Source organism: Symsagittifera roscoffensis, chromosome 9 (genome assembly GCF_963678635.1).
Source record: "Symsagittifera roscoffensis chromosome 9, txSymRosc1.1, whole genome shotgun sequence".
Lineage (NCBI taxonomy): Eukaryota > Metazoa > Xenacoelomorpha > Acoela > Convolutidae > Symsagittifera > Symsagittifera roscoffensis.
In genome coordinates, this window is record NC_087070.1 from 43,803,231 (window position 1) to 43,824,104 (window position 20,874).

General features: G+C 33.4%; 2 protein-coding genes and 1 pseudogene across 3 annotated transcripts in view; all 3 read right to left on the reverse strand.

Moving 5' to 3' along the window:
- LOC134854905 (potassium voltage-gated channel subfamily C member 4-like) overlaps positions 1-6,929 on the reverse strand; it is a 529,156-nt gene extending 522,227 nt beyond the window's left edge. The window contains exon 1 of one of the 2 annotated variants that reach the window (XM_063871293.1): positions 6,071-6,928. In XM_063871293.1, the coding sequence (XP_063727363.1) occupies positions 6,071-6,206 (136 nt within the window). In that variant the 5' untranslated portion in view covers positions 6,207-6,928. Of the gene's footprint in view, positions 1-6,070 lie in introns of both variants that reach the window. The other variant, XM_063871294.1, reaches the window with a different exon arrangement.
- Positions 1-20,874, reverse strand: part of LOC134854907 (mpv17-like protein) — a 518,847-nt gene that overhangs the window by 161,788 nt on the left and 336,185 nt on the right. The window lies entirely within an intron of this gene.
- On the reverse strand, positions 1,202-1,402 carry LOC134854926 (U2 spliceosomal RNA; annotated as a pseudogene).

The following is a 20,874-nucleotide window of genomic DNA, read 5'->3' on the forward strand; positions in this document are numbered from 1 at the left end:
TATAAAAATTTTCTGATCCTTTTTACTTTTACTGAAGATGTTCAAAAACAATCATAAGCTGACAGACGTTACTCTCAATTTGATGAATAAATTGCAAATTTTATGGGAATAGCGCTCGAGAAAAAAATAGGTTCTAGAAAAGTATTTTCCGTAGAAAAAGCCAAATGAAACAATTAATTAAAATCATTTGATTCCAGACAATCAGCAAAGTTCAAAAATTAAATTGGTTTTGAATATAAATTTATATAGTTTTGTGAACAACGCTTTTTTCACGCAACTTTTAATGCCATCAGAAAGACATCGAAATTTTTTCCTCCTATTAAAGCATAAGCGGCAAATCAAATCCATCTAATCGTTATCGTTAGTTTTCTCTTTTTTTTTCATGTTAACAGGCGCAAAGTTTTTATCCTGTTAATTAATTTAACGGGGGATAAAAATTAGGAATGAGAATGAAATTAGGAACTCAAGTAACTAATAAAGAGTAGTCTTGTTTTTCCGAACCAATTTTCCGATCTAAACGCTAAAAATTCACAAACGCTAAAAAAACTTTCTTCGTCGTCAAAGTGCAGTCATAACACTCAAGGTTTTGCCTTGATATGAGTATCCAGTCACTAATAAAGAGTAGTCTTGTTTTTCCGAACCAATTTTCCGAAGGAGCTTATCACAGTTAAAGAAATGATCCTGAAGTTTTCAAACTTCCAGGCGGACGAGCTTGCTCTAAACCAACAGCGGTGAGAAAACTTCTCGTCGAATTCATAGTAGTTTCAACTCAAGAAAAATTTATGCTTAGCAAAATATACCTCGTACTGAAATTTATAGTTAAATTCAAATCCGGACATCGAAAATACATACAAAATCCATACCTGTATCAGTCCTGTGGTATGTCTCTTTTTTCCTGGAACGTGTCTGATAGAGACATGTACCAGACACGATAATTATGAAAAAAAATCAGACCTTGAGTCAGATATGATTAAAATTGAAGTAAACCTGGACCAGACATAATCATATCTGAAATTACATGATCAGATCTGAAGCAGGCATGATCATACTCGACTTTACAGGATCATACCTGGACCAGACATGATCATGCCTGAAATTACTGAATCAGACCTGAAGCAGACTTGATCTTACCTGACTTTACATGATCATACCTGACTTAACATGATCATACCTGGACCAGACATAATCATGCTGAAATTAAAAGATCAGACCTGAAGCAGACATAGCATGAGGGTAGTGTAAGACCGGTACAAACCGTGAGTCAACTAAAGCAAGCTTTGCTGTTAACTCAAGTAACAAAAATCAGTTTAATATTGGTGCCAGGAATTGCTCAGCATGTCAGATATGAAGCTGGCAAGAACAAGTACTACACATGATCTTAACCAAAAGGCCGAGAAGCGATAACTTAAACAAATGATCTTTTTTCTACATGCCTCAGACACAACAAAAAAAACAACAGCTCGGACCATAAAACTTTTACACTATCCGACTGGATTGGGTGCTTGGTTGCTCCCGAAACAATTCATACAAGATCAAGGTAATAAGTTAAAAATAGGCAGTCAATATGGTTCTTTGCGTTATCAAAAAACCCTGCCGGCTTGTAAGTCTATCATAAAACTACAGCGGACTATAGTATTAAAATCCGCATTTCTGCCGTTTCATGGCGCTTAATTTTTATACATGATCAGACCTGAAGCAGGTATAGTCATGTCTGACCTGTATAGTCATGTGTGACCAGGTATGGTCATGTCTGACCAGCTATAGTCATGTCTGACTCAGGTATAGTCATATCTGACCAGGTATAGTCATGTCTGACCAGGTCTAGTCATGTCTGACTAGGTATAGTCATGTCTGACCAGGTAAAGTCATATCTGTTCAGGTATAACCTGAAAAAGGCAGAAGTGATCACATGTGAAACAGATATGCACAGAGGTCAAACAAGACGTGAAATTGTGAGAAAATTTCGGAACGGGACCGCACTCATCATCATTACACACTGATTTGACGCAAACTGATTTGGTCACATTAATTCCGAATAAAACTCATTAATTCACATTAATTCCGAAAATTTGGCACTTAATATCTGATATTGGCAGTCAAAAATTAATAGTTTGTCGGACTTTTATTGTAAACAAAACTCTTCGAGATCAGTTGGAGGGCACTCTGAAAGTTCAGGGAATCGCCATAATGTATAAGCAGTCTTGTTAACTTAAAGTTTTTTCATTGATTGAAACGCTATACACTGATTTGTTTCAGAAGCAATAACAGGGATAGCCGGTTGCTGTACAAATAGCACGTTAAGTTCCCACCATAACAGTTTGTAAGAATGTTTTAAAAAAGTTTTCTTTTTCAATCGTTTGTGTTTTTTGTTAGTTGGGTAGAGGGGTTATTGTATGAACTGAAGCAAAGCCTAAAAATCACACAAGTTTGATAGGTATGGCAAATAATTTTTTTCAACAGTAGTTACAGTCAAAAGTTGAATCGAAAAAAAGAAAAAAATCGAAGATAAAACCCTAAAGAAAACGCATAAATAAACTATAACTGACAAATTTTCTGAAGAAAATTTTTGCAAGATTAACTGAATTATAAAAATTAGACTATGATGCTTTCAATGACAAGACGTAATTTCTTACTTTATTCGCTCAAAATTAGACTGAGACTTATCAATTTCCACCCTTTTTTTCTCAAAACAAGGAAACCTTTTTTCGAAATTTTTATACAAGTTGTTCGAATCATGACTAGTATGGCTTTAAAACATATATCACCAGACTCATTTCAACATTTATTATGGACATGATTTTTTTGGAAAACGAATAAACAAAAAAAACTAAAACGCTCAAAAAAAAATTTCCTTTTCAGTTTTGTGGTTGGAACAACGAATGACTGAAATGTCTTCGCTAATTGTTTCAATTTTTGATACGAAAGTAACGGAATATTTGTGCTCGAGGTGGGTTTTTTCTTCAGACAAACTTCGACTTTTTAACTAACCAGTTTTGACGGAGTTTTTTATATCATTCAAATGGTATTGTTATTTTGAGCCTAAAATTGAAAAAATATTATGTCTGTGATTTTTTTTCGTAAAGTAATGAGGGTTTGAAAACTGCCATTTCTGCCAGTTTTGGACAATTAACGCGCGATATATTTCACGCTATCAATGCGTAAGCGGAGATTTAATCCGTCTTAGAAATCGTTCCAAATTGGTTGAAAGAAGCCTATTTGCCTTAACTGAGTTGTTATAAGGAATGAAATCTATCCGTTTGTACTTTATATGGCTTGTATTTTAAAACAATACACATTTTAGAAAACTTTTTTTTTATTGTTATATTTGCTCCATAAACCTTAAAAGGCAGTCGGAACATTCGGGACTTCGCCCTGATACGAGCAGTCTTGTTTTAACTTTAGCAACAACTGAATTACAGCGACAACAGTTTTTCTTAATATGCAAGCGCACTCAATTTTGGGCCTCGTCAATCATAAGAAAAAATACTTGTGGCTATATGACATGTTTTTTTTTCATGTAAAATTACTGCCACAGGGTTAGAAAAAAAATTTTGTTCAAATCATAGACAATTTTTTTCGGGTGTTTGTTAATTTTTTTTCCACGCAAAATCAAGTACCAAATTATCTTCGGACTGGTTGAGTGGTATATTATGATATATAAATCCTTTTCAGTCATACTTCGAACGTTATTGAAAAATTCCGAAAAATTTTTTCAATGTCGAGAAAAGCCGGTTTGAAGTTTCTGACTTTTTATTTATTTTCGAGCGAGTAACGCGATCGAGTAACAATCGCTTTTTTTAGTTTACTTTTTATATACTTTTGGGCGAACAAAAATTGAGTTTATTATTTAACAAGTTAATTTTTCATGTTTCACTTAGCGTTTTTTCGGCAATTCTAAAAAAAAAATTGTACAAAAATTAAGAACAAACTTTCAAAAAATTTCAATTTTTTTCTATAGTGTTCGTTCTTTTTCTTTAAAAAATGTCATTCTTGTCTAATTCGCTAACTTTTAAGTGTTTTCATAGTTCTCGAATCACACCACGCGCTAAAAACGACACTAATATGAAGAAAACAAAGTAAAATATATTTTTTTACTTCTTCTATAAACATGATCGGAATAATATACGCTACTTGTTAAACTTTACAGTTGATTTAAATTGGATTTTTTATGTTTCCTTAATTTGGTTTGCAAAGTTAATTTTTTGACGCCTCCTCAAAATTTGCTTTCTTTTTACAACTTAACCTCAAGAATTATTCAAAAATGTTATTTTTTCTTAGTTTGAACTCTTGATAAATCAAATAAACCACCCAAATCTTGCTCAAAAACAAGCACTGACCAAAGGCATCAGTTTATCATTTTTTCAAGTTATAAAAATTTTCTGATCTTTTTTTCTTTTTCGAAAGATCTTGGACTATTGCTCTCAGTTGAATTTTTTTGCTTCTTGCCATGGCAACAGGGGCTGGTCTAGGATTTTCTCCAGGAGAGACGAGTTTTCAATTTTCATTATGCCGACAAGATTGTTTTTATTGAGCTCCCCCAAATCACTATAAAGACTCTTTGCGTCACAGGCAAAGTTGAGAAAAAAACTGGCCAAAAATTTTTTCAAGGCAATTCGACTAAAAAAATTAGGTTACCAGTCGGTTATCTGCAGTCCAATTTCTTTTTCTGCTGGGTGATTTTAATTTTTCTAACTCATTTTCTGTTGTTTTTTTCCACTTAACTAATTTTTATAAAAAGATTGAATCACAAGCTCTCCAAAAAACGCTATAAAATAATAGGTCCAGGCACCTTGTTGCAATAGTCAGTCAAAAAGCCGTTTTTGGGCAGTCTTTGGAAAGTTTTACCCAAAAATTTCCGCAATTTAATGACAAAAGTTTTGCTCAGCCCAACGTTTGCTAATTGTTTTGCAATTTGAAGTTGAATGTTTACAACATGAGTAGGCTGTACAATCAATTCATTTTGCAAAGCTTCTGAATTACTCATGTGATAATTCAAATTGTTGCAAAATTTTGCACGACACCAAACAAAATTAAAGTGAAAAAAGATCCATTTTAGGTGACTTTAAATGGGTTATATAAAATTTTAGTTTTGTTAAAATAATGGATTATGATAGATTTTTAATCAATTATGTTGTCTGAGGGCGACATGGGAATCAATCATATTGGCAATGTTTCAGACCATAAAAACTTATTGAATTTGATTTCTTAAAACTTTATCTTGATGCGGGTAGGTTTTACTTTACAATTATTTCAATGTGTGTAACTAATTTTGAGCCTATTTTTAGAACTATAACCCGTTTTTCTCTCAATGCAGGCCAAGCAAGAAATTTAAAAAGCAAATGATTCGATTTTTTGTTATATAGTTTTGTGCAGCTTTTTTGTGATCATAATTTTCTGTACTACTTGCACAATTTACTACTGGCACCATGTTCTTTATTGGCGCAGCTCTGAAGTTCCTTTTTTCTAGAACTGCACAATATATGTTTGTAAATTTTCAGTTGAAACGAACAGTTTTTCAAAAACATTTATCAGCCGCTGATTTTTTTCGGGAAACACTGAACGGGGGACAAAAAGAACTGTTTTCTTTGAATTTTTAACCCCTTTATGAATTATTTCGACCCGCTCGACAACTAAAATTTACGTTCTTTGATACTAGTTTTCGGCATCCAGTTTTGGTAAAAAGAATATTTACATAAACGTTTTGCGCCAATTTCTGATAAACCTAAAAGAAATTTTTGACGATATAAAACTTTTGGGCAAAACAGGTTATTTTTTTAGTGTTCTTTGGTAGGCATATACCTCAAATCAAGTTTGTAAATTACTAGGTCTATGAAAACAAGGACAAAGTTTGAAACTAATTTTTTTTTGTTTTCCGCCCCTGTGTTGTTTGCGACTTTTAACTCTGGTATAAAGTGTACGAGAGTACCAACCAGTCGAAAAATAAATCATATGAATGAAATTTGCTTGACTTTCGTACTTGTTACATAATTTTACATAACTTTTCTATAACGGTTCCGTATTTTCGACTGGTTGATACAAACTGGTTTATATTACACCAAAGTGAACTGACCGGCAGGCTTGTCGAAATGGTTGCTGTTCCTGGATACAACTGTGTTATGGCTGTGACTGTTCATCTTGAAAGAACTCTTTTTCATCTTCTGTTCAGGTTTCGATGAAGACGACGACGATAAATTTGGGTCATTCATGTCGAATCAGTTTCATCAATCACAAACAGGATATTTTTCGAGCAAAGTGATTTTTTGTTGGAGAGTAATGTTTTAGTCTTGAACAGATAAAGCTAGAAATATCCGTAACGCTCATGAATTAATAAACAGGTCATGAATTTTATCCAAGTAAATTGTCCAAAAAATGTAAACATCGTCATATTTGGATTACATCAAAGACAGAGTAACGTTTTTGGTACGATAAGCAAAAGCAGGTTTTGAAAAGCCGCATATGTTAAATTGGAAATTGTCGCCATCTTGAAATTAATTTTAATCAATTCGAATCCGGATATTAAACATCTGATAATTTAAAGTAAAACTGAAATAAATATTTTGTAGGCATGTTTTATTATCCAGGCATGCTTTCCAAGTTTGATAAAATTCTATCCCTGAAACTCTGAAACATGTTGGGAACGATTTTTGGTGTGGCAAACAATCACAGTAAATTGTTGATAACAGAAATAAATCTTCGAGTCGTAACTTTACTTCGGGGTTATTTTGCGGCTGAAACGAAACGAGACCATTTTACATTGTTTGGCAAACTAGTGTTGGTTTTCACAAAAGTACGCTGACCGACAAAAGCTGTAATAAACCAGTCTGTTTTGTGCCAGAAACTGACCCCCTTTCGTAGAGGTTGCAAAATTGGTAAACTGGTTTCCAATTCAGGCAAATAACTTTCAAATAGTAATGGTAAGAATTAACGAACAATTCAGAATAATACTAAAAGACGGCCTGAAAATAGTGAAAATTTTACAACACTGTAAGTAGGTTTTGGTGAAAGGATGTCAAGAAATCAATAAAATAGACTGGTAGTTTAGACTACTATGGTTTACAATGCAAACCGTTCCGGTCTATCAGGAAATCAAAAAAACCTGCTTTTGAACTCAACTTTTTTCAGACGGAACAAGAAAAAAAAGAAAAAGCTCATCTTTTTTCTGCGTTTTCTGCATCTTAGCGACATTTTTTTTATTTTATTGAATAGTTTCTCGAGTAATGTATCATTATTCATTTAAAAGGCTTTTGACTCGAACTCTTAAAATATGATCTTCTTTGACTTCAGATTTATATACATAACAGCGCAAGCGTTAGATAGCTCGCTCAAAACCCACTCGCTTACTGAAGGTTCCGCCAGAACCGGAAGAACTTGATAAACTGATCATAAATTTCAATCAAAAATTTTGAAGGAAATATGAGATCCCTAGCAATTTCCATAGCTTAAAATTATTCTAAAAACGGCTTCGGTTTGAGCACTATAAAAAGAAATGCTAGCCTGGTTCGCTTTATGTGGACATCTGATGTTATGCATTTAAAATTCTCAAAATAGGTGAAAGCTCAATTAGCCTAAACATTTGAGACCAGTTATTGGAGAATATAAATGCCGCCCCTCCTCAAGATTTCGACAATCTGACTGTCAAATTGTCCCCTTTTGCAATTTTTACACCCTATCCATTTTTAACCGAACAACTAAGGAATCATTTTTCGGCGGCGCCAACATATAATAGTTGGCGAACGTCAAAAAAAATACATTTTTTTGTGAAAATGTTCCAAACAGTTTTCTTAAAAACAGCATTTTGAGTAAATTTTACCATTTTGGGTGCAAAAGGGCTCACATTTTTAGAAAAATTCATTTTGTTCAACCAATAAAATACAGTTAAATTATCAATAATTTTCAAAAAAATTGTCTATCTGGCAAGCATATTACATCCGGACATGATTAAAGCATCCTAAACATTTTCAAAATATCATCAAAATATCTATGTCAGCTTACTGTGTTCTCGATGAAAAATAACAGCAGATTTGAAAAATGTACTCCTTGAAAATTTCAAAATTTGAAAAGAAGACCTTAACCGGCGGTTAAATTTACCGGCATATTTTGCGCGTTAGTTAGTAGTTTCTCAAATCAAAAAGAACGACTGCAGCTGTATATGATATATGCATTTGTAACAGAATGATTTGAAAAAAAAAGTTGCAGCAAATGTCAATTCTATAAAAAGTCAGCAAGCTGCAAGTGTCAAGTTCCTGGTGAACAAAAAATCAATTTATGCGTCTTCCATTTGAGTAGACCTACTTATTTGAACCAATTACATGAAACATCGTCAGAGAGCAAATTGAGTCCAAAGTTCCCGGGTCGAGATCCGACTAATTTCCAGAATTTCAAAGTCGCGCGAAAATCTGTAGACTATGCAGGGTTGTATATTCGCGGACAAAATCAGGAAATATCGAATAGGATCGTGCTATGGCAAGCATCAGTAGCGGATTTGAGGGAACGAGGGGAGGGGGGTTTTGGAGTGGCGGACAGCAGGTCCCTCTTTGTAATTATTTTGAGACATCCATTTTTGGCTGACGGACCCTATTGTTTTTTCAGAATTATTATGATGCAATTCATTTTGCGAAAATCATAACTAAAATTTTACCCCAAAAACCAGTTATTCGGTTTTTTTGTTAATAAACAATTACGCTAAAACTACCATCTTAAAACAAATCTAAAAAAAAATATCAAATATCTCCTTACACAACCCAACTGAAATCTAGAAGATACCATTGCCAAAAATCTGTTATTTGATAACGTCATTTTTAACATATAAAACTCGAAATTATTTCTTGAAAAAATTTCAAACATTTTGCCAAATGTTTATCATTCTAGAACTTTGTTGGGATGGGCCAAAGGCTTTTTAAAATTGATTGGCTGATCAATTACTTTTGTAGTTTCCGAGTAATTTTTGTGTAATTTAAAGAAGCCAAAATGAGCAAATTTTGGGGTAAAACTTGGTTGCGAATTCTGTGAAGTCAATTGCAGCGTGATAATTCTTGTGATATTCTAAGCATCTTTGTTTTCCTCACATTTTGTCACTTTCCTCTAAACCAAATTTGAGGAAACTGCGTATAAAGTTTTAAATGTTTCTGTTTAGTCTGGTTAATTAAAATCAGGACTGCAAAATTAATAAGTGTCATTTGACTCGTGAAGCTAAAAATTGCAACAATTGCAAAGTTTTCGCTGAGCACGTGTAATTTTTTTCATCAGGACGTTTTCGGTTATTTTTTTTTGCTCGCGTCGGTCTGGAAGTAAACAATGCTGATGGCGACAGTCAAAACGAAGCTATCGCGAAAAAACGATATGACCTATTTTTCTTGCAAATTTAGTGAACAAAGATAATAAATACATCATCCGAAATAATATTCAGCTGTGATTGCAAATTTTTTTGACAACATTTCCAGAAATTTGAGAACCGATACACAGAAAAGTTGTTTTTGTGAAAATATAGAATTTGTTTTGTAATGTTTTTGAATATCAGCAATAAACAGATTATGTGTTACTTGCTAAGCAAGCAGCCATTCTTGCAGCAACTCTAAATATCTCTTTGAAAATAGTGAAGCTAGTCGCAAAGTAGATAAGAACAGCCAATCTCGAGCAGGTATCCCAAAAGTATCAATCACGCCGAAAGTGACGTAAATGGTACTCTCCAAAAACAAACGTGGAAATGGTGCTTAAAAATGTGAAGATTTTTAGTTTCGAAAGTGGAATTTGATTTTTAGGTTTCAAGCGGAATAAAAACTTTTTCTTTTGATCCAGTTTTCTCTAGATGGGTTCATGTTATCCAAAAAACGCCTTTCAGTTTTTTTTCTGTTTACATGCGTTCATTACTCTATTTTCGTTCAAGCCTCTTGCGTTATCTGTTAGTGAGCCCAAAGACAAAATTATTCTGACTGCTTTTCCTGAAAACCGACAAAACTTCCCGTGTTGAGCTCTCATTGGAAATTAGTCATGGCAATTTGAGAAAAAAAAATGATCGCCATGGATTGTTTAGTGCCAAAAATTTTTCTGTTTTATGTTTCAATGGTGAAATAGTAGTAATTCAAAGCTAAAAAATCTGAGCATATTAGAAACTAAGTAGCAATGAATAGGCGGTGAATTAGCGATTGTTTTTTAGCTATGAGGTAGCAATGGATTAGCAAATTAGATTATTTGAATTTTTTAAGACCCCCATCGTTAACTTCCCCCACAATGATAAACGTGTGGGCAAGGTAGGAAGATGTGGGGGTGGGGGAGGGGGGATTTGGGTAAACGTGGGGTTGGTGGGTCCATAAAGTAATTTTAACGTGGTAAAGGGGTGTGATGAGGTGATGAGGAATAAACGTGTGTAGGGGGATGAGGTTTGTCTTCTTTACGTTTATACAAAATTACCTTTTCTCAAATTTACAGTAAATCCGTAAATACAAAGTAAATCCAAAAAAAAATGAAAAAATTGACAACATAAAAAAGGAAGCAAAATAAGACGTTGCTAGTTTGATGTTGTTTGTTTTAGTGTTCCGACTTTCGTAACGAAAGTAACGAAATAGTGTGGGTTTTTTTTCTTCAGACAAATTTAGACTTTTAACTAAGCATTTTTGACGGAGCCTTTTTTTCATCAGCCGAAAGGCATTGTTGTCCTGAGCTTAAATTTGAAAAGATATTTTACCTGTTATCATTTTTCGTAAAGTTATGGGGGTTTAAATATTGCCATTTTGGCCAATTTGGGACAATTCACGCGCGATATACGTCGCGCTATTAACGCGTAAGCGGAGACTTAATCCCTCGTAGAAATTTTTCCAAATTGGTTGAAACAGGCTGTTTGTCAAAACTTTTACGTTAATAGGAGCGAAATTTATCACTTTGTACTTTAATTGGCGTTTGTGGGTAATTTAAGAAAAAATCAAAATTTACAAAAAAAATTTCGTTTTTTTTTTTTTAAATTCATCAATTCTTTCAAAAGTGAATTCTGCTTCATAGACCTTGAAAGACAGTCTGGACATTCAGGGCTTTGTCTTGATACGAGCAGTCTTGCTTATTAAGCACTGAGTCGCTAATTTATCCATTTTCCACAAAAAAGGCTAAATCAGTGATCTACGAAATAACAGGGAAATCATCTTTGGAAATGTGGTTAAAACTGACTCAGTATTTTCTCATCAATTAATGTTACTGGGAACTCAACCAGTGTTCCGTCTTCAGAAAATTTTCATACTTGAAAGTTACCAAGCTAAACGGCTTCAGTGTTACAAAATTTTTGGTGTAGCCCTGATCGTACAAAGGAAAAATCATAAAAAGAAGACTTTTATTTTTTATGGCGAGCAGAACAATTACAAGTAACGATTTATTTTGATTACCAAAAGTAAGCCTCAAGAATTTTTTGACGTGTTTTGAAAAACAATCCATCTAAAAATAAGACCAATCACGTTGACCAAGTTGACAACAATTGGAGCAAAATAGGCTGTTTCACTATAAAAAAAATTACATTTTTTAACAACTAAGATGTCTGAGAAAGGAGAACTGTCGTTGATACGATACCAGAACAGAATTCCCTCTTTATATCAGTTGACAATAGCCGAATAAAACTTATTAGACAAATAGTGGTCAATTAGGGCGTAACATAGTACGAAAAGCACAATTTGTCAACCATCAAGCTTTGAACTTCAACAAACGCTGAAGGTTTTATACAGTGCTGATTTATATTAATCGGACAAAATGAACAAACTTTAAAATTCAAAGGCGTTTTTCTCAAATTAGGTTGTGATTAGGCAAAAAAAGAAAAGAGAACAAAAATTTCACCAAAATTAAATTTCACCAGAATTTTGCAATCGCACGAAAACATGTAGAAAACATAAAATCAATATTGTGCTGATTTAAATTAACGAACAAACTTTGAAACAGGAGTTGCTTAGAAATTTGACAGAACTATTATGGTGCACTTTTTTCCCGAAATTCTAAACCAAAAGTTTACCCCAAAAATGGGTCATTTTGGTTTTTTTAATTAATCAAGAATTACGCTAAAACTACTGTAGTTAGTGTGGAGGAATATATACCACGAGAAGCCCCTTACTTAGCCCAACAAAGTTTTAGAAAGGTTAAGTCTCCAAAAAGTTGAGTAAATTATTCATTTGTTTTGAGGCAAAGATTTTGGGTTTTCATATAAAATCACATTTCATGACTATCAAGCAAACATATTTTCTGTTATACAGGTTTTGGAGACTTAACCTTCCTGGAACTTTCTTGGGCTGTACCAAAGGCTTCTTGTGACATAACTTTTTCATCAAATAAAATCGTAGTTTCAGCGTAGTTCCTGATTAAAAAAAGCCAAAATGATCCATTTTTGGGGTAAAGTTTTGATTGGGAATTTCGGGGTAAATGCACTATATTAATTGTAGTGAAATTCGAAGCAATTTTTGTTCTTTTTACTATTTGTCTAATCCCAACCCAATTTGAGAAAAACGCGTTTGAAATTTCAAGTTTTATTCGTTTTGCCCAGATAATTTAAATCAGCACTGTAGTCATTTTGAAAGCGATGTGTGAGAACTTTCCTTTGTGTTACTCAAGTTTCTATTTCTTAGTTGTATTTAAAATGTTTTAAGTGAAAAAAAACTTCAACAAAGGTCTTTGAATTCGGAGGAAGTGCCAATTTTTTTCAAATAATTTTTTCCTCTAATAATCAACAATCAACATAACTTCAAACCTTTACGTCTCTGATACATAAGTATATCGCATATTATGATTTCTCTTTTTTTTCGATTTTTATAGCAATGGAGTTGACGCATCAACAAATCAATTTACACAGGCCTGTTATAAAGCAAATTTACCCTGACTAATTAATTATTTTTATTGGTTGCTGTCGACGGTATATAAAAGAATGACTTTTCAATTTTTTTTATACCTCAAACGGATCTTGTAAACAATTCCCCCCCCCATTTCGATTTTCAGAAATTTAATTTGGACGGCCATATTTTCAATAGCTTAAAACAATTTTCAGAAAATATATGTATTTAAATCTTTTTACGTATTGATTTCTCCTCGGTATTATATAAATAGTGAGTAATACAAATGCAGAAAAATGCAAACCCTCTTAATTGTTGACTTGTTGACATTTTTTTGAAATACATATTTTATGCAGAAATGGTTGTCAAAAATTATACATGCATAGGGGGGAAATAGTTAAAAAGGTCCAAAAGGGGGGAATCAGTTAACAAGATCCCTTCAAACAGTTAGCCTTCTCTCCTCAGATCAAAAATTACAAGATAAAAATTTGATTAAATTTGTAATTTACTTGAAAACTTTGAAGTTATTTGAATTTTTTAACTGAATTTTTTTGCTAGTAATAATTCTCATCTTTTCAAACTCTATGGTAAAAACAATTTTTGCTTATTTTGATTTTTGTGCAGGGTTTTTTGTGATGTTTAAACCTCAATGATGCGAGTTTGTCCGAGCGGTTGAACAAAAGCTTGAAAGATTTTATTATATTTTTTAACGAAGACTTCCTCTTGAAATGAAAGCTGACGTATTTTTTTCAAATACTTCCTCAATGCTACAAATTTTCTGAGACTCCTTTTGTCAAATATATAAATCGATTGATTCATAAACCAAATATACAAGCCCAGAATATATCAAACAGATTTCAGCTTCAGGTGAATTAAAAAACTAGTAAGAGGGCATTTGACTAACAAAATTAAACGGAATAGAATTTTGTGATCTTTCAGAATATAATGAGTTGCGTTTCCTGTAGCTCCTTTCACTTCAACACCGGGTCTTTTAACTCCTTTACAATTACTTTTCCCTCTCAATTTGAGACCTTTTCTCAAGCCCATTTTAATCCAAACAGTTCATAGTGGACTTATCAGCTCTATAACTAGACATCAACGACCAAACGGGCATTCTCTAATGGCTGATGGCTGTGGTCATGCGAGGATCTAGAGTTTGCGCGAATGTGAGATCAAACAAAAAATATATTTTATTACTAAGTATATATTTTTTAAATAAACTGTGTGGCATCCATATTGGCACCGGTGGTAAACTCAGAAAAATAGCCACTCAGATCTATTACGATTGAGTTTTTATTGTTTTGAAATGGTTTTTAGCCGGTAAATGTGAAACTGGTGAAATGGTGAAAAAATTAGCCGGTAACTGTGAAACTAGCATAGAAAATTCCGGTGGCGCGAATTTTCCTAACAAAAGCTAAGAAACAATCCTAATTTTCTGTAAAACTTTTCCCCGTTTTTAATTAATTTTCATTGTGGCTTTTTTTTTTTCAAAGCTTAATGAGCCATAAGAAATAGCTAAAATAAGAACCAATTGGCAGAAGAATTAAATTCTATACGAGTCAAAATCGGGATGAAAAAAAAACAACACTCTACGTCAGAGTTCTTTCGTTCCATTTCCTTTCGCTTCAAATAGCAGAGAAGGATCCGACCACATTTTTAGTTTCCAAAAAAAAAAGAATTAGAAAAAATGTTTTGACTGTTGAGTTTGATATATCATCCACTGTTTATATATGTTTTTACAATGTTAATCAACTATTCACAGGGGCGGATTTGGAGAGCAGGAGGCGGGACGCACTTCCCTCTCCGGAAAATTACAAAAAAACGATGTTGTAAATGCAAAATTAAAGATTCAAATTAGAAGCAATGATTTCTACCACTTAAGATAATGCGAACGCATGAATTGTTCACGTGTAGTTAATTCAACCAAAGCATTCATAGGATCTATCCAATTTTTCTGGACAACCGCTGATGTTCTATGGAAACACTGTGCTAATTATGGGACAGTAAAATAAATCCACGGTCAACTAACGGCTGCCAGGGGCGGATCTAAGATTTTTTTGAGGGCGTGCAGATTTTCAAAAATAATTGAAAGTTTTGTCGACCTTTTTTTAGGTTGTCTAAATTGATTCTCGGAACTCTTCCAAATCACTACAAAAACCTAATTTTGATAGAATTTTCTACGCCCCAGGAAAATTTTTAAAAACCGGTTAAAAAGGCCCTTTTTGGAAAATTTTGATATTTTTTTCGGCGCGCGCTCCCCCTCAAAATGAGCATGTAATGGCGCCAAAGGCACTTTTATAAAAAAAAATTAGAATCAGTCACCCAAAAATGGATATCTCAAATTAGTACAAAAGGGGGACCCTTTGGGAATCCCTGAGAAGGAGTGAGGAGTTGGGGGGGGGGGGGGGGGGGGTTGGGAGGTTGGGCGGCGTTCGCTCTTTATCGCCCTCCCCCCTAATTCCGCTGGTGATGGCTGAAATCTTTTCTGAAGGGTCACATCTATAATCCCAATCTACGACGGTATTTTCAACCTTGAAAATCAATATTTCGAAAAGCACAAAAAGCAAACTTATACTATTTTAGAGGAAGGCGCCCCAAAAAAGTGCAATGTTTTGGTCGAAACTTTCCAAAAAGAACCCTAAAATGCCAATCTTTCAAATTTGGATCTTTATAAAAATTATCAAAATAATCAGAAAACTAATTTGATCGACCTACAAAATTAAAAAAAAAAATAGCACATTTTTCGATATGTGCTTCAAATGTCGATCAAACTCGATCAAACTCTATCAAAGCTCCCCACCCCGGTAAAGAAAATCATAAATCTTCCCCTGACTGTTCATATAATTTCAAGTGAAAAAATGTTCATATTCACTAAATTTGAGAGTGAAAGATAGAAAAGGCCAGATTTTCACGACGCCGAGAAAACTTTAATAAATTTGTTTTTAGAATGCAATAATTACTACTGAAAGGGGGTTTTAATATGACATCTTACTTGAACCCTGTGATTTTTTTCAGGTTGTCGAAATCGGTTGAAAAACCTATCCTTCACCATAGTTCCTTCCCACGCTTTCGAGCGTTGTCGGGACAAAACTGGTATCTCAATTTCGTAAAAAAATTTTAAAGAAATATATTCAAAGTTGTTCTTTAGTATAGTGACATTAGGTTGATGTTTTAACTCCATGGCAACCTCGCCAATTCCAATCTACCCTATGCCATTTTAAACTGTGCTATCCTACCCTATGTACTAATCTACCATATGGCACTGTGCCTTATATTCAAAGCAATTGAAACTTACCCCTCTCTTTGAAGAATCCGAAATACACTAGTTGAAAAAATTAACCGCAATTTTAAGTTTTTACTTTCGAAATGTCCAATTTGAAAGACGATATTGGACTACATGTACTTTAAATTACAACTAATTTTTTATGTCTACCGTGAGGAACTGATCTTAGCTACCCTCAAAAGGGTAGATTGGCGTAAGGTAGATCGATATATATGGTAGAATGGAATATGGTAAAATGCCCTGCTACCAATATTTTATAGCAGTTTTTGTTAATGATTGTTATTTGATTACACTGACAAAAATGGATTAAGATCCATTTTAGCATAAAAATGTATGTAGATTAAATTGAGATCGGTTGCAGCATGAAAAAAGTATGAAGATTGACTAGCAAATATTAATATTCATTTGGATCAATTTAAAATCAATTAAAATGGATCCCAGCTGAAAAAAAAACGATCTAAATTGGTTTTAAATTGACTCAAATCTGTTTGTTTTTTAAAATATTTAGTTGTTTTTATTTTCAAGGGGTTTAAACGGATTGATGTCGACTTAAATCAGTTTATTTCGAATTTTTCTACTTCTACAGATTTGAGTTTTTGTTTCATTTATTCTTTGCCAATCACTTTAATTACTACATCCATAGCGTCTGGTAGCATGACCAAAATTGACCAACTCATTTTTAAAGTTTCAAATTTCATTCTAGTTGATTTATGTCGACCATTTTCTTAGTTTTTCTACAGAATTTTGCTCTCAAATTCTGGCGTCTATTGATTGGTTTCTATGATTTAAAAAAAATTTGATATCATAAGCTAATTTTTATCGTTCGTTTTGTTTTTGTTATATAGGTTTTGCTCGAAACTTTCATTAATGATTTGCTCCAATTTAGTTGCATGTTTTTGAGCTCAGAATTTAATTTCAGAATTCGACCAGTTCCTTGAAATAGATTCATTAAATTTTTTCAAAGCTTCGAAATAGATTTCAGATAGAATTTTCAAACGCTAAAAATTATCTGCTCAGGTGTCTCTTAAAATGAGTTTCGATGGATTTTGGCAAGATTCGGGGGGATTTTAATGAATAAGAAAACCCATCCAAGTCGATTTAAACCGGTTTTTAGACACTCTAATGATCCAAAAATTATCAGAAAGATCAATTTAAATCAATTTGAAATCCACTTCAGCTCCTTAACCGTACATTTTTAATCAATTTGGATCGATTGAAAGAGCGGGGGGGGGGGGGGGGGGGAGTTTGTTTGCGGAAAAATGACGGGCATAAAAACCTTACTTTTTAATTTATCAACAAACAACTGCTGTTTTTGAGGTACTCTAATCGGAAAGCGACCATCATAACATGATTGTCTTAGGATAATATTGTAGTTGTTAGAAATAAATAGTGCAAACTTCATTTAATCTGTCTCGAAATTGATAACAGAAATAATATGAAATGAAAGGAAATCATATATTTTTCACAAAAACAAATCTAAAATCTCGTCTTTTCAAAAAAAACTTTGATTAGCAGCGCAATGCCCAATTGGCAAAAAAACATGGTACAGTGTTGGAAAACTAGTATGAAATAGCCGATGGAAACAGTATTGTACTGGCTGAAAACCGACTAAACTTTTTGGTTCAACTCTGTAATCGAGATTAAGAAACAAAATTACGTTGTCATATGTCATCTCAGATTATCAGAATAAATTTGTCTAAGAATTTTTATCTTTTTAATTGCCTTTTTTTAAATTTCATATGCCGTATGAAACTAACTCAATTTTTATTCTCTTTTTTTATTTTTTTTTGGCTACACTACGACTAAAAATGATACCAGTCAGTTGTGAAATTACCTTGTGATTACGCGATCACTGTGATGTAAATGCGTAGCGGTTATGTTATAATCAGGTAATACAATTTTAAAACACCAACATCCGTGGAATGAACTTGCTGAAATTGACAATGACTTATGAAAAATAAACCAGAATAGTTATCTATTTTTGCTCTATGTAATCTTAAAATGGTTGTCCTCAGGGTTTTGCAGTTAACAGCTGTCTTAACATAACAAAAATAAAGGTGTGGAAATAATCAAATACCGAAAAAGCAATGGAAAATATAGAGGGTTAAATTAAATGCAAAATTTGCCACTTTTTAGCACCAATTCCACTCATCACAAAGGGACTTTTTAGCGTCTTAGCAGGCAGCGAAAATTGTTTAGGGTAAAAAGAAAACAAATAAGTGCTTTTTCCATTTGTAAAAGATATGGCACCTTTGGAAAGTTAAAAAAATACTTGAACGAAAGGATATAACCGTAACAATTTAGAACATCAGAAAGATAAATGAAATGCTTTTTTCATCAGAAAGAGAAGTTATTGTCCGATACTCTTTTTGTTTTTGTTTGTCAGGGAGGATTTTCAACGGAGCAAAATGAGGATAGCGATTGCTGCAAATAGCTGAGTTTTAAGAGGCATGTGTATATAAAAAAGTGCTCGAGCAAACAAAATATGACCAAACAAAGAAAAAATACATTAAGAGAGATGAAATGATAAAAACGGCACAGTTACATGTAAACCTGCTCGGAAATCAAGACACGTCTGCGCTTCTTCTGAAGCAAGATTTTTTTAAAAGTTTGACTCTTTTTTTGATTGAAATTATCAAAAAAATGAAATATTGTTGTTTTATATGGCGGATATAGTTCAAACAGCTCTGTAAATTACCATACCAATCACGCGTGATAAGATGTAACAAACATGCTGACACTTTGGTCATGACACTAATCCGAATGTGCTTCCTGAATAATTAAGGAAATGAATAATTATCGGAAACGAAAAAATTATCAAAGAAAAATAATATAGAATGACGATGGCTGATTCTTTTTGGTTTTTCGCCAACTAAAAAGCTCAATTGAAACAAGGTTACTTATAGGATGAAATAAAATCTGGATTATAACAAGCAGACAGATAGATTTTTTAACCGCAATTGTCACACATCGCAAACGAATTAAGGTTTCTGGTAAAGCAGCTTCGTCTTTCATCTTACAGATTTTTTTCATCTTATAATCACATTTTTCCAAACCACTTTTGTTCAGCATAGTCAGAGTTTGAAACGGAAAAAGAACCATGAGTAATCAAAAATGCTATGACTTTGAACTACAAAAAAACACGAAATCTTCCGAAAGCGCTACAAAATGCTGTTGAATTGTCCAAATTGTTCACTTTTCAAATAATCTGACTTTTCCATGAGTGGCTTTCCGATAGTTTCGCTTTTGATCAGCTTATGGCCCTCGTGGTAGTAAGTCTGAATTCTGACCAAATCGAACTGCAACAACTAAACACTGACAAATGAGACATTAATCGACATTGAGCCGAGCAATGTTAGCTTTCAAGCCGGAATTTCATTTCTTTGTGTATGAGATTGATGAAACATGGTAAAATAAAACCAATGCATTGATTAGTTGTGAGAAACTAATCGTGGTTTGTTAGCTTAATTTTAATATTAGGCTTAGAACAAAAAACTGTTAACACAAAAAAATTTCGAGGACCGGCGGAATCATTGAAACATTGCTCAAATATTTGTTTTAGTCGTTATCTTCAAGCAATGGATCGTTTTTAGAAAATTCGATTCAATGCAATAACTGAATTGAAATTGATTCATGAGAAACGATTTTGTTTTTAACATTTTTTTTTGTTTTGTTAAAGTTAAGCCTTGATATTTGAAGACCCGTAGATAGGAAATGAAACATCGATGATTAACGGTCTTATTTGACAAAAAGAATGGATTGGAAAGGATCACTTTGAGTTGACATGCTTTTTTAAAAAAAATTCGTCCGAAAAAAAGACACGTCCGAAAAAAAGACCTTTTTCATTTTCGCGAGAACTGAAAAACAGCGAAAATCAGAACCATGATTTTTGCTTGCGTAAACAAGAACCACGACGAGCGAGACAGAAATAACTTGAGCAGAGGCATTCGTAGAAAGCCTTCCGAGTTGTAACGATTGTGCTGTTACCTTCGTTACCGGAAGAATTGAGCGAATTGGGAAGGCTGAAGACGAAAGCAGCAAAGCTTCCTGATCGTGAAGAAGGCGTCTTTTCAGGAATAATAAAGAAATCGGAAGGGTCTGGAGATACACTCCTGAGCTGTAGTTATAATAACTTTTAGCTTCCGTAGATTTCCTGAATTAAATTATAACATCTATTTTCAGTTTCTTGCTATAAGAAGTTAAGGGTTAAGGGAAGGGTCGATCCATATCCGATGGATAGGGTGATTTTCTCTAGTGTACAAAACCAAAAGTAATATGGTAACTTAATCATGATAATGTATTTGCTACGTTTTCAGGAGTGACCTCGTGGTCTTGGGATACTGATACCCAGCCATGAATTCACTATTTTGCACGCAACTAAGTTAATTTGCGCGGCTCGGCTGGTAGCCTTTAAGCAGTAACAACTCGTTGACCCTATGTTATGAGGATCATTTTGAACTGGATTTGGAAGAGACGGTTAAAAGCACGTGAAGCTCTACCTTGACGCTAGCCAGTCGTTATAGGATATAATTTTACTTTCCATCGTTATGTATTTTCCGTCGAATGTTACACATAATTTGTTTTCATCGAATTGATATTGCGTCTTTACTTGCAGACCTGTGAGTTTGCGTCGCTTTTGTTCATTCGTAGTTTTTGCTAAAGTTGTTCAATAGAAAAATAACTATCTGTGAGGTATTCTTGATTCTTGAAAATGAAAAATTTTCTATGAGAGAGATCAAAAAATTAGGAAAAAAACGACAGAACTTTCTAGAGCAGCGCAAAGACCATCAACTGCAAATCGGC